This window comes from Epinephelus lanceolatus, chromosome 22 (assembly GCF_041903045.1).
Source record: "Epinephelus lanceolatus isolate andai-2023 chromosome 22, ASM4190304v1, whole genome shotgun sequence".
NCBI classification, from domain to species: domain Eukaryota; kingdom Metazoa; phylum Chordata; class Actinopteri; order Perciformes; family Serranidae; genus Epinephelus; species Epinephelus lanceolatus.
Window position 1 is genome coordinate 26,780,526 of NC_135755.1, and position 18,674 is coordinate 26,799,199.

Consider the following 18,674-nt stretch of genomic DNA (forward strand, 5'->3'; position numbering starts at 1 on the left):
GGCTGTAGCTATGATTCAGAACACTGAGGTCATGTCTTTCGGGGTTTTCAGGGCATTTTAGAGATTGTGAGGGACATAACATTCTAGAAACCTCCATGTGGCAGGTCTTTCGCAGCCTGAATTCAGTGTTTTTAGCCATGCTAGCAGCATGGCTTTAGGGATGACAACATTGGTTTGGTCCAGACTGATATAGCTCTGTAGCTATTCGGTATATTGCATTGAAACTTTGTACAAACATTCATGTTGCCAGGACCAAGGACTTTGGTAATTTCATGACTTGTCTGTCTAGCATCACCATGAGGTTCATTTTTGTGGATTTGAGTAAAATGCCTACACACATGAATGAATGGATTGCTATGAAATTTGGTTCTGACATTTGTCAAAGTCAATGCAAAATCCAGAAGGCCTTATAGGAGGCCTCGAAACCTCCATGAGAGAAAAAGGTCAGATATTAACCCTGTTGAATCACAAACACAAAACGAGCAAAACAAAGCAGCACCAGAAGAACCTAATAAAAAGACAGAACCACCGAAGATCCAGAAGAAGAAAAAGAGGAGGAGGAACTGGAGCTGATGATCGATTACCTAACCTGCATGTCACTAATAAGTGACCTGTCACCACCACAGGCAGAGCCAGGGCCCAGTGGCGAAGAGGAACCACCAAAGGAGAACAACATCAGGAAATGAAAGGACGGGTGGAAAGTACAGGCACTGCTGAGTAGACACCGATGGCTGGTGAAAACGGGAAGTACCTGAATTAAAATAGATCGTTTGATTAACAGATCAGCAAAGCTCAGCAAAAAATGGGTTCATGACCAGGGTTGCTTGGGGGTAGCCTACTGAAGTACTGAACTTTTAGGAAAGGACACAAAGTTTTGGTCATGTAGCACTTGTTTATCATAGCAAAGGTGATCATGCTATGTGTGACTTTTCATTTCGGGGCAGTAAAGAAGGAGATCTGATGAAGGATGTCCATGTAGGAATAGAGAAAAAGGTATAAAAACTCAAGGTTTTAGAGAAGAACGGATCCCCTGATCATTTGGGACACTTTGCCGCTCTGAACAAGAATGGGAGCTGAACAATTCTCCACATGATGATTTGTACAGGAACCACTTTGGTGAACCCTTTGATTGCGCTATCATCAGCTGAAAATTCTAACTTGTCCAGTACTTCTGTTTTTGACCAAATACATGCTAAACTATTGACATTCCTGTCAGCCTCAGATGCAAGTTGTTTAGTGCTAATTGAAAAATGCTAGCATGCTGACACACTTAACTAAGACAATGACCCTGGTGATGAGCATGTTAGCATTTTTAGCATGCTAACATGCTGACGTTAGAATTTAGTTCGAACAATGCTGTGCCTAAGCAGTAGCTTCACGGAGCTGTTAGCTTAAAAACAAATGAGTCAGTAATGTTGAGGCTTTAAACATTTCAATCTGCATGTAGGAGAGTAACTTCAAATGGAAATATAATGGAACAGCTAACCGAACGCTCGCTTTGGGGTTCGAGAAACTTTTCTGTGGAGTGTAGGGAGTAGGGGGGACTCAGACTCATGACCTCAGTGCTTATAAATCCTGGCTACAGCTTTGCAAGCACTTAACATGCTGATCCCTGTGAGCTCTCAGGCAGCTCCTCTGTGAGGAGGAAACTCTGGGCGTGCCATTTTGTCTAATATCTAGACAGCAATGTTAAATATTTGCAGCCAAGAAATATTCCTTTGAAATCGAACATCATGGCAGGTGGCCAAACTCCTTCTATCAATGAATCTTGGCTGAGCTTGTCTGAAATCAGCTGATGCAGCAGCTTTGAGCTGGAAAACAGTTGTTAAATGAATCACAGTAGGATTCACTGCACCTTTGTACGATTAAAGATTGGAATATTTCTCCTTTCGTTCCTTTATAGCTGTCAGAAAGTGCAAGGAAGGGGTGAAGCATACAGGCATTTTCACCCAAGCGGATCAATGCCCCTCTGCTCCAAATCGCCACTTATCTTCCATTTGTGGGAGCACTGACTCTGCCAAGGCTGAATCGGACAAGCTCGTGTTGTGTTTAGTCTGGTCACAACTGAGCTGGCTCGGTGAAGCCTGCATTTACATTGAGCTGAAAGCAGCTGGTAATTTGTCCATATTCAACAAGGCGGATGGTGAGCAGGTAAATTGTTGTTTTCAGTCCCATTTTTCTCTTAGTGAACAAAAAGCTAAATTATTGTTTTCTTTTCAGGATTTTCCTTGAAGTTGACAGTGAGCTCCGTGGGCAGTTAAGGGAGGAATGGTTGCAGAGTTTTTCCTTCTATGCTGTTGTTAACAAATGGAATACACTCAATAGTTACTTGCACTGACAAACCATATGCCATCCCTTCTGTCCAGCTGCAGCCCGGCCCCTGGGCAAGACAGGGGTATCAACACAGACATAATATAACTCTGGATTCCACACAAACACTAAGAATATGATTGATATGTGGCATAATATCGTCATTTTAAGCTATTCTGATATCTTACTTTCACTTTCACACACAATGCCTGAATCAACAAATGTTTCACAAAAACAAAATAAATACCACAGCTTCAGATACAGGCTCGTACCCATATAAATACCAATAATTAAGCACATTTATCTGTAGTGTGAACACCTTTATGAATTTAAATGTGCCAGTTTTTTTTCAACTACAACTGACAGCTTGTGGGGCTTGTACAACACCTGCGAGGTAAAACTGCACACTGAAAAATGAATGGTGATCTGTGACAGTGTTTTTCTATTAAATCTCTGGACAACAGAGGACTTGTGATGTGTGTTTTGAATACAAAGAAATGTCCCAACGTTACAACTGCTGCCGAACAGTCGTGTGATATTTCAGAGCTGCCGTACATTTTCACTCAGAGCGTTCGACTCTCCTCTCTGCCTGTGAACCATCTCAGGTTTAGACATCTTACAGCCTTTTTTTTCCTTGCGATGGATTTCCTTAACATGTCTTCCTGAACTGTGTTTCAGAGGAAAAAGGGGATCACGTGGATCGTCCTGTTCCTCTTCCAGGGTTTTCTTTACAAAGAGGGGAACTTCACATAAATTAAATATCAGTGTTTTCTCACACACATCAATAAAAGTTTCTTATGTTACCATGTACAATTAGAAACACTGGGTATGGTCATAGTTTTGATTTGTCATCAACAACATTGTCATAACCGTTGGTCTTTGTCAAGGTCACAACCAGTGAGATCCTTCATTCTGATTCGTCCAACCTTGTTTGTTGATGTCTCTTGGTTCATTTCCTGTTTGGCTCCAGTTCTGCTTGTTCACATGTTCATTTCCTCGACATTTAATGCAACATTAGAGTGTAAACAGCACAACGTGTAGTGCACAACGCTTCTTCATTGCAAGAAAGACAACTATTACTAGGTGGACTGCTTGCTCGTTGGTTCTCCAGATGTTTCTAATCTTCACTCTGTTTATCAAACATTTCTTTTGCTCCGTCTTCCAACTGTTGAGATTTCCTCCTGGTGCTAATCCAACGTCTTGATCCTCCACGTTACATTCCATCTTCCAAACCACCTGCTTTTTCATCTCTATCCCTCCATACAATATTTATATGTCTCTTTATTTATTTATTTTTTTTTACAATTGCACGGTAACAACATCAACACGTAACGCCATTGAAAAGTTTAGAAAAAAAGGAGGGGGATCCATAGCGGGATAAACGAGGCTGTTGATTGGCGTAAAAGGAAAGGGACTTGGGATTGGCTCAATTAAAAAAGAGGACTGGTTGGTGGTGACTACAGCGTTTCGTTATCACAACTTTAAGACAATTCCTACAGGGGAGATAAGAGTAAGGCAAGAGGGAGGGATGGAGGAGTGTGTAAAGTCTGCAGATTGTTTGTTGGGAAGGGGGTGTACAGTTTGTGTGTGTGTGTGTGTGTGTTGTGGGGTGGAAGGACTATTTCGCACAGTGTTTTTTAAAAAGAGAAGGAAAAAAGTTGTCTGTTTTGATCTTGCCTGTTCGCCCGCAAGTTAGTGAGTGGTCCTCCACTGCAGATTCACCTGAGGGCCCCGAAGTGTGTGTGTGTGTGTGTGTGTGTGTGTGTGTGTGTGTGTGAGAAGAGGGGTTAAAAGAAATAAGTCACTGGTAGTATTAGATAGAGTTCAGTGGGTACAGTATGATAGGAGGATCCACTGTTCCCGTGACGACGAGAGACAGCAAAGATGGACGGAGCGAGAGAGAGAGCGTGAGGAGGGCGTGTAGAATAATATTTTCCCCATCTTGTCTTCTTCTTTTACTTATTTCTGTCGTATTTTCTCAAGTCTCCCCATTGACTTTATCCAGACCTTTCTCTAGTGTTGTTGCCTGCAACCTCCTCTCTTAGCTTTCCCTCTTTTATCTTTCACCCCTATCCTTCTTCTTCATCCTCACTGTTCCCCTCGGAGGCCGGCTAAAAGCTCTCCTCACTGTCTGTCTCTTCTTCTCTCCTGCTGGTTTGCCATTATACTGCAACGATATTAGCCTTATATTAACCATTAAACTGTGTTTCCCACGGGTGATGATGGATGAGGTAACATAAAAGCGCTCCTTAAGACCTGTGTTGCATTTTTCTCATTAATTCTCTCTGTTAAATAACTCTAAATTCAAAGAGTTAACGTATCCTACAAGTTTCTCCATCACTGGACAGACAGAAGGTCTGCTAAAGCAAAAAGAATGTTTGGATATATTTGAGGAGTTTTAATGTTTCATACTGGTATACACTCGTTTTCAGTAAATAAATAAATAAATGGAAAGAGAAAAATAAATCTATCTGAAACACTGGAAATTTTGGACTTTAAAAAAAGGAGAAAATTGAAAAGATCTGCTGACTCCATAAAAATATCAAAATCGGCCCATATTGATCCACCTCTACTCCTCATCTCTCATCATCCTGTCTTCCTCCAGACTCCTCCAACCCTCCCTCTCTCTTTCTCTTCATATTGGCAGTGGGTCTCTCACCCTCCCCTTTCCTCTCCGTTTAAAACCCTGGTAAATGGCAGTAGGCCTCCAGTGAAGCCAGCAGGATGTAAATCAACCACATTGAGACGAACAGCAGCGACGTTAGCATCTTGCAAGTCCGCGGCCCACCCAGCTCGCCGCCGGCCACCGTCGCCCGCCGCCGGTACAGCAGTGTGACTACGCACAACACGGCCAGGATGGTGAAGAGGGTGACGGAGAAGGCCAGGTTTCCTGGGTCCACCTTGAAGGCCTGGCCCTTGGAGCGCCAGGCGATGGCAGCGATGGTCCATGCTACGCCAATGCCGAGGAAAACGTTGACGGCATTGGAGCCGGTGACGTTGCCAATGGAGGCGTCAGCGTACTGGTCTTGGATGGCGGCGACCTTACTGGCGAATGTGTCTGGATGAGAAAGACAAAACATTAACAGTCATTTTAAGGCTTCATCTTCTTTGATAGCACATTTTTTTGATCACAGTCATTTGGCCTCACTTTTATGAAGTTTATTCTTTTGTCATTATTTTTAAAACCTTTTAGCTTGTGTAAATCATACAAATAAAATGTTTTCACAGCTGATAAGACTGAGAGCAAAAGCAGCATGCAGGAAACATAAAAGTTAACAAAAGAAAAAAAACTGTAAAGCAACAGTGAAAATCAGTCTCATGAAAATGACTTCTGATGATCTTTTTTAAACGTCTTTCTCACTGAGCTAAGAAGTAAATAACTTCAAGGTAACATTGTATATGAAACCACCCACGTATAGCACTCACACAGGGACGTACAAACACATGACACACATGTATTCAATGCAAAGAGAGAAGAGAAAAGATGTACTGGGTATAATAAACAGGCACTATGAACCAGTTGACATAAAGGATATCATTTACATTCACTTGGTTAATGTTATTTCTCATCTATGTGCTGGAAACGAAACACATAAATATGACTTGGGTTACTTCCAGAAGATTCACAGTTCCGTTTTGTAATCCGCAGTTGTACATTGGCATCAGCCTAAACCAGGACAGATGTAATTAATGCTGTAAAATGCTGTAGGTGCACATGAGTGGAGCTCTTTGGTGCTGAACATTTGAGGAGAAATTGGGTGAAAAGCGCAGAGACTCCACAACTGGGTTGGCAGGGAGCACCAGGGAAACAGCTGCCAGTTACTCCACGCTTGTCTCGGCTTATTTCTATTTTTAGACGGGCTGCTGAGATGAGTCTCAATTCTCATTTGAATGTCAGTGAGATTAGTTAAAATTCATATCCCAACATGAAAAACATCCTCCAAACTTTCTTGGGGGAGGGGGTGTATGTTGTAATCCCGTGGGTTGCAGACCGCACAAAAAGAAATGAAAAGATTGTGTGTTGACGCACGGGTACACCAGATTGTGGGTTTGAATCTGAGTCATGAAACTGCACATTATTGCCTCTACTCACATACACACACTTCTAACTAATGCTGGCCACATAGAGGAAGATCATACCCAAATTTAGAAACCAATTGTATCACACTGTACATTTACCAAATATTATTATTTTTTCCCCAGTTGTGTATAACCTTCTCAAAGACCCAAATTAGACACTATAGTATTTGTTCAGAAACAGCGTAGCCTGATTCCCTACCTCTGATTTGCTGCTTATGTCTCCTTTTTTCAGCAAATAGCAGGTGACTCTAAACAAAACCCAGGTGATTTCTAAATGTTAAAGGGCTTATGTTGGCAATCTGGCTAAGAAAGTTTTGAAGATGAAACTGATTCTCCCTGGTAAAACAGCAGACAAGTTGATCCCAGAAATGCCAAACTAATACCCTATTCTAATACGCTATTCCCACCAAAATTAGCACATATCTGTGGGGTTGCCAGTAGACCAGTTAGTGTTTCCACCCAGATGTCATATTTCTATTACTGCCAATTGTATCCGAACTGGAGCTAATGAATAGCTGTGACTCCTGCAGTCATTTGTCCAGCAGATAAACGTCAACTGTGACTTTTCCTATGAAGGATGCTAGGCGTTTTTTTGTCCAGTGAGAAAAAGTTACTGGGATTAGTAACTGTACTGTAATTTCTGAATTTTACATTTGAATCCCTTACTCTATTTGCTACTTAATAATGTGATTGATAAATGACTGTAACTAAGTCATGTGTAACTGGTCTACACTGGTCAACGTCAGAAACATTGCAACCTAAAACTTTAGCTGTTCCACAATGTCAGTTTAAAGTCCAGTACGTACAATTCAAGGGCTGTATTGGCAGACATGGCATATAATATTCATAGCTATGTATTTGTTAGTGTATAATCAACTGAGCCTAGGAATTGTTGTGTTTTCATCACCTTAGAATGAGCTGTTTACATCTACATACTGAGTGTGTCCTCTTCCACGGCCAAGTTGTTTCTGCAGTACCCTAGAACCAACAAACCTAATGCTGGCTCTAGATAGAGTCATTCATGTTTTTGCATTGGCCACTGTAGTTCTCCTACATGCTTGGCACACGAGAAAAGTTTCACTTGGTTGCAATCTGCAACCTCACCACTAGATGCCACTAAATTCTACACACTGGACCTTTAAAAATACACTATGATTGTCAGTTACTGTTACTATGAATATTATATATTATAAGGACTATTTTTCCAGTAGAAAGCAGTCCTAAACAAAACTGTCAATGTACCGTTGTTGTGCTGGGATGGAGGCAGACATTTTTACCTAGGGTGGACAGACTCTTTAACAATCATGTTCTATTAATGTCTTAAGTGTGACATCAATCAAAAACCAAGACTCTCTCATTCCATTCACAGATAAACTCAAGCTAGTACTGTAGCAGTGTGTGAGATCAAGACTTTAAACCAGTGAGAATCTGTGATCTCTACAGGACTTGTTTATCACCAACGCAAAAATCACATACTGTTTTAACACCGCTGATACTGTTTAAATGGCTCGGATGGTTACAAATGAGCTCCATAAACCTCTTAAACACCCCGAAACTTGTAGCAGCTCCCAGTGTCAAACCTCCGATCAGCATTTGCTCTCTAATTGCCTGAATCGGCAAATCTGGTGTAAATTGGCTGGATAATCCTCCAGTGCGTCTCCGATGTAATAATGCAGAAATGCTTTTATAAATCTGGAGGAGGGAAGAGTGCAAGTCAGAGAGGAGGGGAACAAGAGAGGAGATGAATGTTTCTAATGAGCTTTAAGGAGACACACATATACACACACATACACACACAAGGGAGCACACACTCCCAGTGGAAGTTATAATGACCTGAGGGACCTGCCGCAAACTTGCATCACCTCGACAGAGCAAACACATTTTCACCCACACACACCTGGGTACCACAGCACACAGGTCAGGATGATGGATGATACAATAGTGAAAACACAACATCCAATAAGAGGAGGGGGGAGGAGAGCAAGAGACAGAGGTAACACCAAGTCAGAATTATAAATTGACCGGGATGGGGTGTGAGAGCAAGGATAACAGATAAGTGAGGTGGGATGTGAGACTGAGGGAGGAAGGAGGACGAGAAAATGGTGATAAAACAAACAAGAGCGAAAGAGATTCGGAACAGAAAAAGCAAGAAAAAGCCAGCAAATTAACATCATCATGTCATGACAAACAAACTGGTAATGGATATCAAATCTGTGTTTACAGCCTCCAAATCCAACACACAACATAATATGGCTGCTGAAGGAATTGATTCAGACCTCGCCGCGAGCCATCAAAGTTACCGCCTGGAAGAGTAGCAAAGGAGCTATTTCTATAAATCATACGAAGGGGCGACAATAAAACGGCTGGCGAGAGGAATGAGAAAGGGAATTGAATTAAAGCCCTGGGACAACGCGTCCCCACAAGCTCAGACTGAAGGCTGTGATGGAGCTGGCATTTTACAATTCAATTTTTATTTCCAGCCTACTTACTGAGGGCGGCTGCTATTGAAATCAGATGGAGGAGAGAGGATCAGTCCTCTTTCTTTTATGTGTTTGTTTGTTGCCCTGTCATATCGGAAATTTGGGAAGAATATGCATCTCATTTGTTTAGTGCTGTTTTTGTAGGGGGAGTTTTTTATAGTTGAAAAAAGAAAGCTTGAATGTTACGTAAAATCAGCAAGGAAGCATTTACAATGACAAAAATGGACACTGCTTTGCCTCCATCAATCTACACACACATCAAACCACCCCCGCTCACCTGGCACCGATGTTCCCAGTGCCACAAACACCACAGCCGTCACAGAGTCCTTCAGTCCTATTGTGCAGCCGAAGTGTGACGCCAGATCACCAGTGACTGCAGTCAGGACACCGATAAGCGATATGGAGACAATGAAGCAGGCCCAGCCGTTCCAGTACTCCGTGGGCGGGACGAAGGCGAACAGAACCTTCCAGAAGACGGTGAGGAAGTGCATGATGTAGTCGAAGCAGGACGGCAGACGCTCCTCGCCGCTCTCCTCCTCGTCGTCGTCTCCTTTGGGTGCAGAGGGTGATTCAAATGTTGATGGAAGAGACAGATAGAGAGGAAAGCAGAGAGATGATTGAAAGAAGGTGACAGAGGGAAGTGACTGACAACTTTTAGAAACAATTTATGCTAATACCATAAAATAAAAAGCTATCAGATTCAAGAATTAGTTCAACATTTGGTGACATATCAGGCCCCCAGGAAGTGCAGCAGACTTTGAAGCCCATTTTCAGAGTGGCCACACGGTGGAATTACGTCTAGGGCCATCACATGATGCCATAGGCCGAACAACATTTTCCCCCATAGACTTACATTGTGAGAGAGGCGTCTGTAAATCAGCAGTTAAACTTTTTTGTGCGTCACCCCTACAAAGTGAAATGTCTCACTACCGGGACTTGATCCATTTGATCCGACAACACTTCGAAAGTCTAGAAGAGCCACGTGATTAAATAATTCTATCCCAATTCAAATTACTGGAGGGCTGAATTGGTTAGTTAGCTGCTCGGCTCACGAAAAGTCTCTAGTGCACTTGCTATAGGCCCAATGACACAGAAAATATGAGTAATTTTACACCTAGGAAATTGACATTTTTTGGCTTCATGCGCCACTGAGCAACTATTGTAGGAATGAATGGGCCCCCACCTTGAACGCTGTATCCAGTTCTCTTTATACAGCCATGCGAAATACGCACATGCATTTTCTTGCTTAGAGTTAAGCTGCCAGTATACTTCTTCAGGACTGCTTGTCAGATGGTCAGATAGCTTTAGAAATTCATTCACCTTCAAAGGAGGAATTGGGGGAGCTGTGTTCAACTATTTCTTTCCAAAACCAATTCGTCATTGACACCCACTTCACGCCTTGATTAGCTAACTGTGCCAATGACTCAGACAACACATCGTACAAACTAGTTCTTTTTGAGGATACTGGCCCTTTGAGAAGAACACTGACACCACTCTCATATCTTTCTGCTGAGCATAGGGCTAGAGCCAGGTGGTGATTACCTTAGCTTAGCATAAATACTAAAACTAGTAAGCCACCCTGGCAAAGGAAAAACGTCCATCTGCCAGCATCGTTAAAGTTCACTGATTAGCAGGTTCCTAGACAAACAGAAATGTTACATCCTGTAGGCAAATTTATTTGCCCATAGATGGTAAAGAAATAACCCACCTTACTGTGCCTCTGATTGGCTTACCCTGACATTCATACCCTATTCTGAACCAGTTTCACCCCTCTTGCCTAAACAAAGGCAACAAGTACTGGCCATTCAGAAGGAGAGTAGTTAATATCTCTGCAAGTAACTCCTGTAAAACCACAAATTGTCATTTTAACATTCCTTTTTGAGTTTCAATTAGACAAGCAAAATACAACATCTTTGTAAGCTTTAGAGGTGTTACTAGGAACATCTTTAAAACTCTGGTTCAAGCCAGGCTAGCTGTTTCCGCCTGTTTCTAGTCATTATGCTAAGCTACTCTTAAGAGGAGAATGGTGTTGATGTTTTTTGGCAAGAACGCCTAACACTTCCCCCAGTCCCGTGCTGACAGAGAAACAAAACAAGTAGACTATGAATACATTGAAATACATAAATGAAATGTTTCAAAATAAAATGCTGATACAGACTTTTAGCAAAATGTACTTTTCCTTCATCAATCATCTTCTCCAAATGAAGTCAAGAAAGATGTCAACCAAAACCACTGTTCATAAATCAACATGATGCCTGGTACGTGTGTGTGTGTGTGTGTGTGTGTGTGTGTGTGTGTGTGTGTGTGTGCACGTTACCTGCGCTGACAGTAACGGCACTGACAAACTGCTCCCTCCAGCTGCTGCTTCCCACCACCAAGGCCAGGTTTGTCTTCTTGATCAACTTATCTACCGTACTCTACACACACACACACACACACACACACACACACAAAAACACACACAAAAGCAAACATGCGAGTGCATACAGACCAGGCAGAACAGGAAAGACACAACCCTCAAGTTGTTAAATTCATTCGCAGCAACAGAAACAGGAAACCTTTCAATAAGCTTCCACGCTACATTTAAAAGTCAGCATTTCGTGACACTGACAATTTGAGGTATAGGTTGCGCTAATTAATACAATTGCTGTGAAATCTAGGAAAAATCTTCAGGCAGAGTGGTTGAGTTTTCTGTTTAAAGCAGCGAGAAAGAAGAGTAATAAAAGATTTGATGAAAAACGGCTGTAGAGCACTAGCAGCTATTATTATAACCCAGCTGACAGAGCTTTGTGAGGAGAAAATCCTGCATGGTTGACTATCTAATAAGTGAAAAACAACATTAAAAACACAAGATTTACTGTGTATTAGCAGTCTTAGTAAGATAATTCAAATTAATTGGGGTGTGGGATAACAGTTAAGGATTTATAGATTGCACTGTGATACTGGACTCAGGCACCATTACAACATTTTGTACAGTAGCAGATTGAAGAACAAGCATTGCATGCACAGGCCAACTAAAGAGACAGATAAATAACCTTTTCAGCTCGCCAGAGAAGCGTATTCACTGCTTTCTGCAAACACACACCCACACACACATTCAAAATGACACAAATGGACAAATGTGCAACATAAATATGATTGGTTTCATTTTGAACACAAAAACTAAATCACAGATCAAAGGCAAAATCACTTGGAAATAAACAGAATGAAAATAAAGCAACACACACATGACATGACAATGCACAAAGAAATGAAAGATGAACACCAGACAGGCGCCCCCAGTTTGTGCTGCACACCCGAAATGTCAAATTATTTGTAATGATCCATGGCTAAATTACACACTGATCAAATCTGAAAACACATTTCTTCTAATCTACAGTATTTATTACTCCACTAAGCGAATATATTTTCTAATTTGCTGGATGAATAGTCTACCAGCGACTTTCTTTCTTTTAAGGCCTCCCTGTGACAGCTCCCTCTGAATAAATTATTTGTTGTCTTTTTCATGTCTGCTATCAAAATGACAAGCATCTCATCAGAGACGAACAAAATGAATCATTCATCCTCGAGACCGGGGCTGCTGACACTCACTTTAAACCATTTTACATCCAATTTGCATTTTAAGTCAGTTTACTTTATAGGTGATAGTAAACGCAGCTGTCTTGATAGCTGCCAAACTGGTGGTTATTATTATTTCATCAAGACTAGCTGTGATTTATTCTGAGGTGCCTTTGAAAAACAAAATTAAAGGAAGCACTTACAACGCACATAAACACACACATCCCTATTAACAGAGACGTAAATACAATATTTGCATAAACAAACACACTTACCTTAAACTCGTAGGACTCTTCTATGATCACCTCTACTTGTGTGTGTTCGCCCAAACTAGGGCAGCCCATCTTTGCCACCTCTTCCTCCTCTGCTCCCACCAATGGCTTGTTCTCATTGGAGTCGCCTAGGAGACCACAGAGATGAATAGGTTGCCAGTAGGGTTGGTGTAACCATGCAGAGGTTAACTTATAAGAATCCAATTATAGCCAGTTTTTTTTTTTTTTTTTTTGTGATATACCGCTATGCTCCTGTATACATCAAGCGCCAACCTCGGGGGATGAAAAATGGTTGATGCTAGAATGTATGGTCCAGAGGGACAGAGGAGGGACTGTCAGAAACTCGATGCTGCTGTGATTGGTTGTTTTGCTGTGAGGCAAAGAGTGTTGATTTTGACCACAGCCATCTCAGCAACATGCATTAAGTCCACAGCTTCACATCCAGGGGGATTTGGATATTGGAGGAAAGCCGACAGAGAGCCCTGGGCCGAGGGCATGAACCCCGCCGCCCTCTCACCCTCTCTCTGGTTCTCTGGCTGAGGAGCAGAGCACAGCCTGGGTCACTGGCCTCCTGGAGGCTGCTTGGGGGCTGTGGGTTAGAGCCAGGCAGCTGAAAGTCAGGCCAGGGGTCTGTGCCCACGGCTGAGTGCCTGCTGTCGGCTGTCCTCCAGTGTCCCCACTGGAGGACAACTGACATGCAGTGTCCACACTAGATGTCAGCTTATACAAAATGATGTTTTGTTATGAATTAAACTTCCCAGACCCTGGCTCTCCTCTCAACCACTATGACCAGTTAAGCCTCTAGCAAGCCCCACTGACCCCAGCTAAGCTCTGCTTCTCTGCCAGAGAACCAGAAAGAGAGAGCAGGAAGTTGACAGGGTTCGTGCTCACAACCGGAGGCCCTCTGTCGCCTTTCCTCCAGTGTCCACATACCCCTCAATGCAGAGCTGTGGGCTTTGCCTCTTTTGGGGGGATTTCATGACCGTGCTGTCCAAACATTTGTTTGTTAGGATTAAATGTAAAATGCTTTGCACTCTGGCATCAAAGCATTGTAGGGCAGTACTTGTCCCTACAGAAAATCCATTCTAGCATCGACCATGAAAATGAAGCCAGTGTGGAACTGTCAAAAACTGCAGTTCCTTGAATGGCCACTTGAGGCTGGCTTCAAAAGTGTGTAAATCCCCATAGACCCCCTCTTAAAATGCCCAACTTTACAACAGAAGTAAACATGTATACAGCCTGGTACAAAAAATATTTTGGTCTGTGCAGCTAATTTCAGTTGTCATGGCGACTGTATGGGGGGTGAATTTTTATGTAACTCCTCCGTTTACATTTTACTAAGGCTTAGAGTTACACCTAAACGATGATGTGATGGCTTTGAGTGATAGGCTGTCTGCCTGGTGTCAAATATGGTCACTACTGGTCCCAAAATCCAAGATGGCGACGGCTAAAATGCCAAATCTGAGGCTTCAAAACAGCAGTCCGCAAACCAGTTCGTGTTGTCACAGTTTTTTTATACAGTCTATAGTCTACATGACTTTTATTCTGAATAAAAGCATGTCATTTCCTTTGGTGAATATGCCATTATGTAGCCATGTGTTTTTGCTTGTTTTGTTTTTTTTCTTGCGGTTGGAAAAAGGTCGCAGATGCTGTATTCATATTATTCACATTACTGTAAATTGTGTAATATGCTTCACAATAACATTTCTTTTATGGGACCTTCTTTTCTTGCACTGTGATTTTTAATTTAAAAACAAGACCTTTAGTCACGTTGGGGTGAAACAAAAGTGTAAAAGTGTAAACCTAAATTTTGTGATTTACTAACTTAAGCAGGTAAAGCACTTCTCATCACAAAAGTCCAAGGTATAGGTTTCAAATTTTTGCAAACTACTGACAATAATATACCACTACTTTGACTAAGGAAATAGATTGTGTCGGGGGTCCTTTCATTTCAACTTCAAAATCCCTGGAAACCCTCCACTCATCAGATTTGCCTCACTTTTAGTAATGTGTCCGTAACAGCAACTATTCTGCTTGCTGGAGGATTTCTAATTATCTTCGTAAAACACTGGAAAACTAACAGAGACGGTACTGTCTGTTTAATTGACTAAGAAATTTCTTAAGTGTTCAGATAAAGTTGCTGCAAAGTGGGAAAGAGCATTTCAAAATAACAACTACCATAACACCCCAAGACTCTCATACAGGAAGAATTTTAAGTATTATTCCTGTAAAACAAACTTAAATCTTTGTGGTAGCCTAAGCAGTTCTTGCAATTAGTGCAAGACTCCTTATATCTGTGGGATTAATATGCAATAATGTGCTGTAGTATTAATACATTCAGCTTTTGCCTGGCTCAAATAATGTATCACAGGAGTTTTTTTCATTTGTCTGATTTTTGCCAGAGCAGCATTAATTGTTTCCATAGTGTTGCTGGGGTATCATTTTAAAATTGTGTGCAAGCAGTAGTGAAAGTCTATAATGTAAATGCTAATATTTAATAACACATACGGGCCACATGGGAAATCCAATCTATCAGCACCCCACGATGTTATTACAAATATGAATACCCACAAGGAATTTAGATTTTCTTCCATGAAACAACCTCATTATCTCTCCATTACCATGTGTTCCACTATGCATCCCTCCATTCATCCATACGTCTCCCCCCTCACCGAGTGCGGGGAGTGACAGTCATTAATTGAGTCAGCTGTTATCAGTGCAGACCTGCTGTAATTGAAAAGCAGTGTACAGTATGTGACACAGCCTGTGCGTGGCTCAGTGTGTGTATGAGTGTGAATGTCAGTCCACTTCCTATGTGACAGTCTTATAAAACCAATTATATCTCCTGTGCGGTGAAACATGCCCCGGGCTGTTGGCTCCTCTCGACTGACATCGAGAGTGTGGACCCTCACTCCACCAGGTCTGTCACCTTGTCTATGCAGGAGGAGTAACAGGAGCAGCAGGTTAGCAGAGCAGCAGCAGGAGTGCTGAAGCTCCTGCTACTGCTCTCTGCTGACGTGCTGCTCATGACGATGCCTTCATGTACAGTGTTGGGTGTAGGCAGCTCATGTTTCTTGCCTGATATCAGACAGAACTGTCAACTCATTACACTCTGTTTCCATCTCAGTCTGATACTGGCTCTACTCCAACCGATTTCTGTGGGGTAGGGGGATTTAATTTTCCCTAACCAATCACTGGAGACCAACGTATCCACATCCACAACGTATCTAACGTCACTTTAAGTCGACACCAATACATAGCCACGCCAAAAGATGTTTTTAACAAGGTTTTCAGAGTGCAGCAAAGCATTAGTCCCATTCAATGCGTTCACTGGATTGACTGGTTGGTTGACTTTTTCAACTGAGAAACCTCTGTTTCATGTCATGATGTCAGACAATCAGTTAATGCAGTGGAGCAGGCGGATTCAAAAATGTGGACCCAGGCAACCGTGTTTTGGCATCGCACAGACAACACACCATCACTGTTGATACCAGGATTACGAAAAAAGTAAATATAATCAGCCCAGGTAACATTAAAAAAATGTGTAATTAGATTATTGTGACATTGTCAAGGATTACTTAACCATATTATGAAACTTTTTTTTTTCACAATGTCTAATGCTACTAACTCATGAAAAGCGTGTCTGACATAAGGGGTCTCTTGGGCAAGTGCTCCATTTTGTGGTGGTAATTAAAAAGGGTAATTTGATTTGGCCAACTGTAAATGTTGAATATGCAAAACACATCTTATTTGCTTTTTTAAATTGAGATGCTTAAAGAGAAAAAGGACAATTTGTAAAACTCAATTTTTTGTGGCCGCATCCATTTTTATCATTCAAAGGTACAATATTTTAATGTTTAAATTTGAAGTTATCCAAAGTTATTTAGATTGGATTACTTTTTATGGTAATCCAAGGGATTACGGTACCTATTACAAAAATTCCTATGTAATTTGTATTTAAAAACAGACATGATTTCACAATAATCTGATCCACCTTGGTTACATGATACAGAAGAAAATGGACTTGAAGCATGAAAATATGTTTTGGGTTGCCTTCAAGTCTACAAGAGTAAAATATGAGTTAAGCAGCTCCTGTTGACAGCGGAATTAATTAAACAGATGCATACTTGTTCCATCAGATGCATGTGAGACTAAACACTTTTTTTTTTTTTTGCATAGACACACTGTGTGTGTTGATGTGAAGATGACACTTTGGGTTCTAGAAAATTTTGACAGGCGTTCTTTTCTGAAGTTTTATAGACCAACAATTAGTTGGTTGGTCAAAAAATCTATAACAGATTAATCAACAGTATAAATAATCACTAGCTGCAGTCTCACTTTTGTATTCTGAGTTGGGGAAGTGAGTGCAGATTAATCTGTGTGTGAGATGCTGTATCTTGTAGAGCAATGATCTATAGCCCAAACTGTTTTGGGTTGTGACCACTTGTTACTTACTCCATAAGTTTACTGGCTGCGCAGGAGACATAAGGAGCAAGTAACACATTTTTGGTTCCCTGTTAATCTTTTCCAACCCCTCAGAATTATCCTGCGACCCCTTGTAGGCATCCCGAACCCCAGGTTGAGAAAAGTCTGTTAGTGGTTAAATGTATGTAAAGGATCCTGTCAATGACACAAAAAGCAAACACACAGTGCTGCAGTCAGTAGTTAATTAATAAAGGAGAGAAATAATGAACTAAATGGAAGAAAGAAAGATGCGAAATTAAGTTAAATGAGACAAAGGAAATGTCTCTGTAAAATGAAACAACTTCACGAAAGTTACTCCAGATTTCTTTTTGTCTTTTATCATCTTGTAAACTTTCAATCATGTGGAAATTCAACAGAAATGTCAAAGCAGAACAAGCTGCAGAAATTGCTTATCGACTTTCAGCGCTGGTTCTCTTTAGCCTCAAGTCACCTGCCAGAGATTAGCTGTCTGCATGCTGTAATGAGCCTTTTAAAAAATTCAACTAAAGCTTCCTGCGTTTTAAAAAAGTTGAAGGGCTTAGATGTTTTAGATGTGTGGATTTCGGAGCTCTCCGGTAACGACGTTGATTCAGAAAGTAGGAAATGACAGTGCAGAGGAGGGAACCTGATCAAAACAGATCATTAAGCAGGAATGAACGGCAAATTGTGCTTAATCTGCTCTTTTCTCGCTGCTTAGTTTACAGAATTCTTTGCCATTATGACCACAGTGCAATAGTGCAGTGATTTCAGACACCAATATAGAGGCTTCCTGGCTATTTATACACTGTATGTGGTAAACAACTTTATGTATATGGTAATGGAGTGCTGCTCCAAACGCTGATTGCAATTGCGAAACAATGTGACAAGGAAACTGCTTCAAAAACACCTCACAGCCCTTCTTTAAATCCTGTCCAAGCTACATTCAAAGTGAAATGTTTCCCAAGTTAATCTGAGTTTAGATTGGAGGTTTCAGACGATTAGTGCAGGTCTCACACTGTTTGTAAGAGCTAGATGTGGCAGAGGCTTGATACTCCATTCTGTCTGTCACCCTGTTTCCTCTCTTGACTCTTTAATGTTCCCTCCAAACACACACACACACACACACACACACACACACACACACCTACCATGTTTCTGCCCTATCTCTAACAGAATGGGCTCTCCCAGCTCGATGGTGAAGGTCTTGTTCTTCTCATACTCCTCGTCATCAATAATCTTCACCTCGATGATCTTCCTGTTAAAAAGTGAGAAGGATGAGACTCGGTGAGTTTACTCCACATAATTAACCTTTTTAGTTTCATGCTGTCCTTTATAATATGAGAGCATTCATAGCAGAGGTGTTTAGAGCAGTCCATTAAAATTGCGGAGGTCTCACCCCCTCAGGCTGTAACCAGACGGGAAGTCATTTCTGCTGCTCCTCATTACTATCAAAACCTCTAAGCTAACAGTGCCGGACCTAATACAGTCGGTGCCCCGGGCAAGCTTCACCTTATGCCCCCCACTCTCAAGA

At 41.6% G+C, this 18,674-nt stretch overlaps 1 protein-coding gene across 4 annotated transcripts in view; it reads right to left on the reverse strand.

Moving 5' to 3' along the window:
* Window positions 1-4,391: 4,391 nt before the first annotated feature.
* Window positions 4,392-18,674, reverse strand: part of slc8a4b (solute carrier family 8 member 4b) — a 124,238-nt gene continuing 109,955 nt past the window's right edge. For 2 of the 4 annotated variants that reach the window (XM_078163771.1, XM_078163772.1), the window contains exons 12-17: window positions 18,292-18,398; window positions 12,704-12,828; window positions 11,906-11,941; window positions 11,188-11,287; window positions 9,148-9,420; window positions 4,392-5,368 (exon numbers count right to left, since the gene is read on the reverse strand). In XM_078163771.1, the coding sequence (XP_078019897.1) occupies window positions 4,989-5,368; window positions 9,148-9,420; window positions 11,188-11,287; window positions 11,906-11,941; window positions 12,704-12,828; window positions 18,292-18,398 (1,021 nt within the window). In that variant the 3' untranslated portion in view covers window positions 4,392-4,988. The remainder of the gene's footprint in view (window positions 5,369-9,147; window positions 9,421-11,187; window positions 11,288-11,905; window positions 11,942-12,703; window positions 12,829-18,291; window positions 18,399-18,674) is intronic. The other 2 variants (XM_033609316.2, XM_033609317.2) reach the window with 1 other exon arrangement.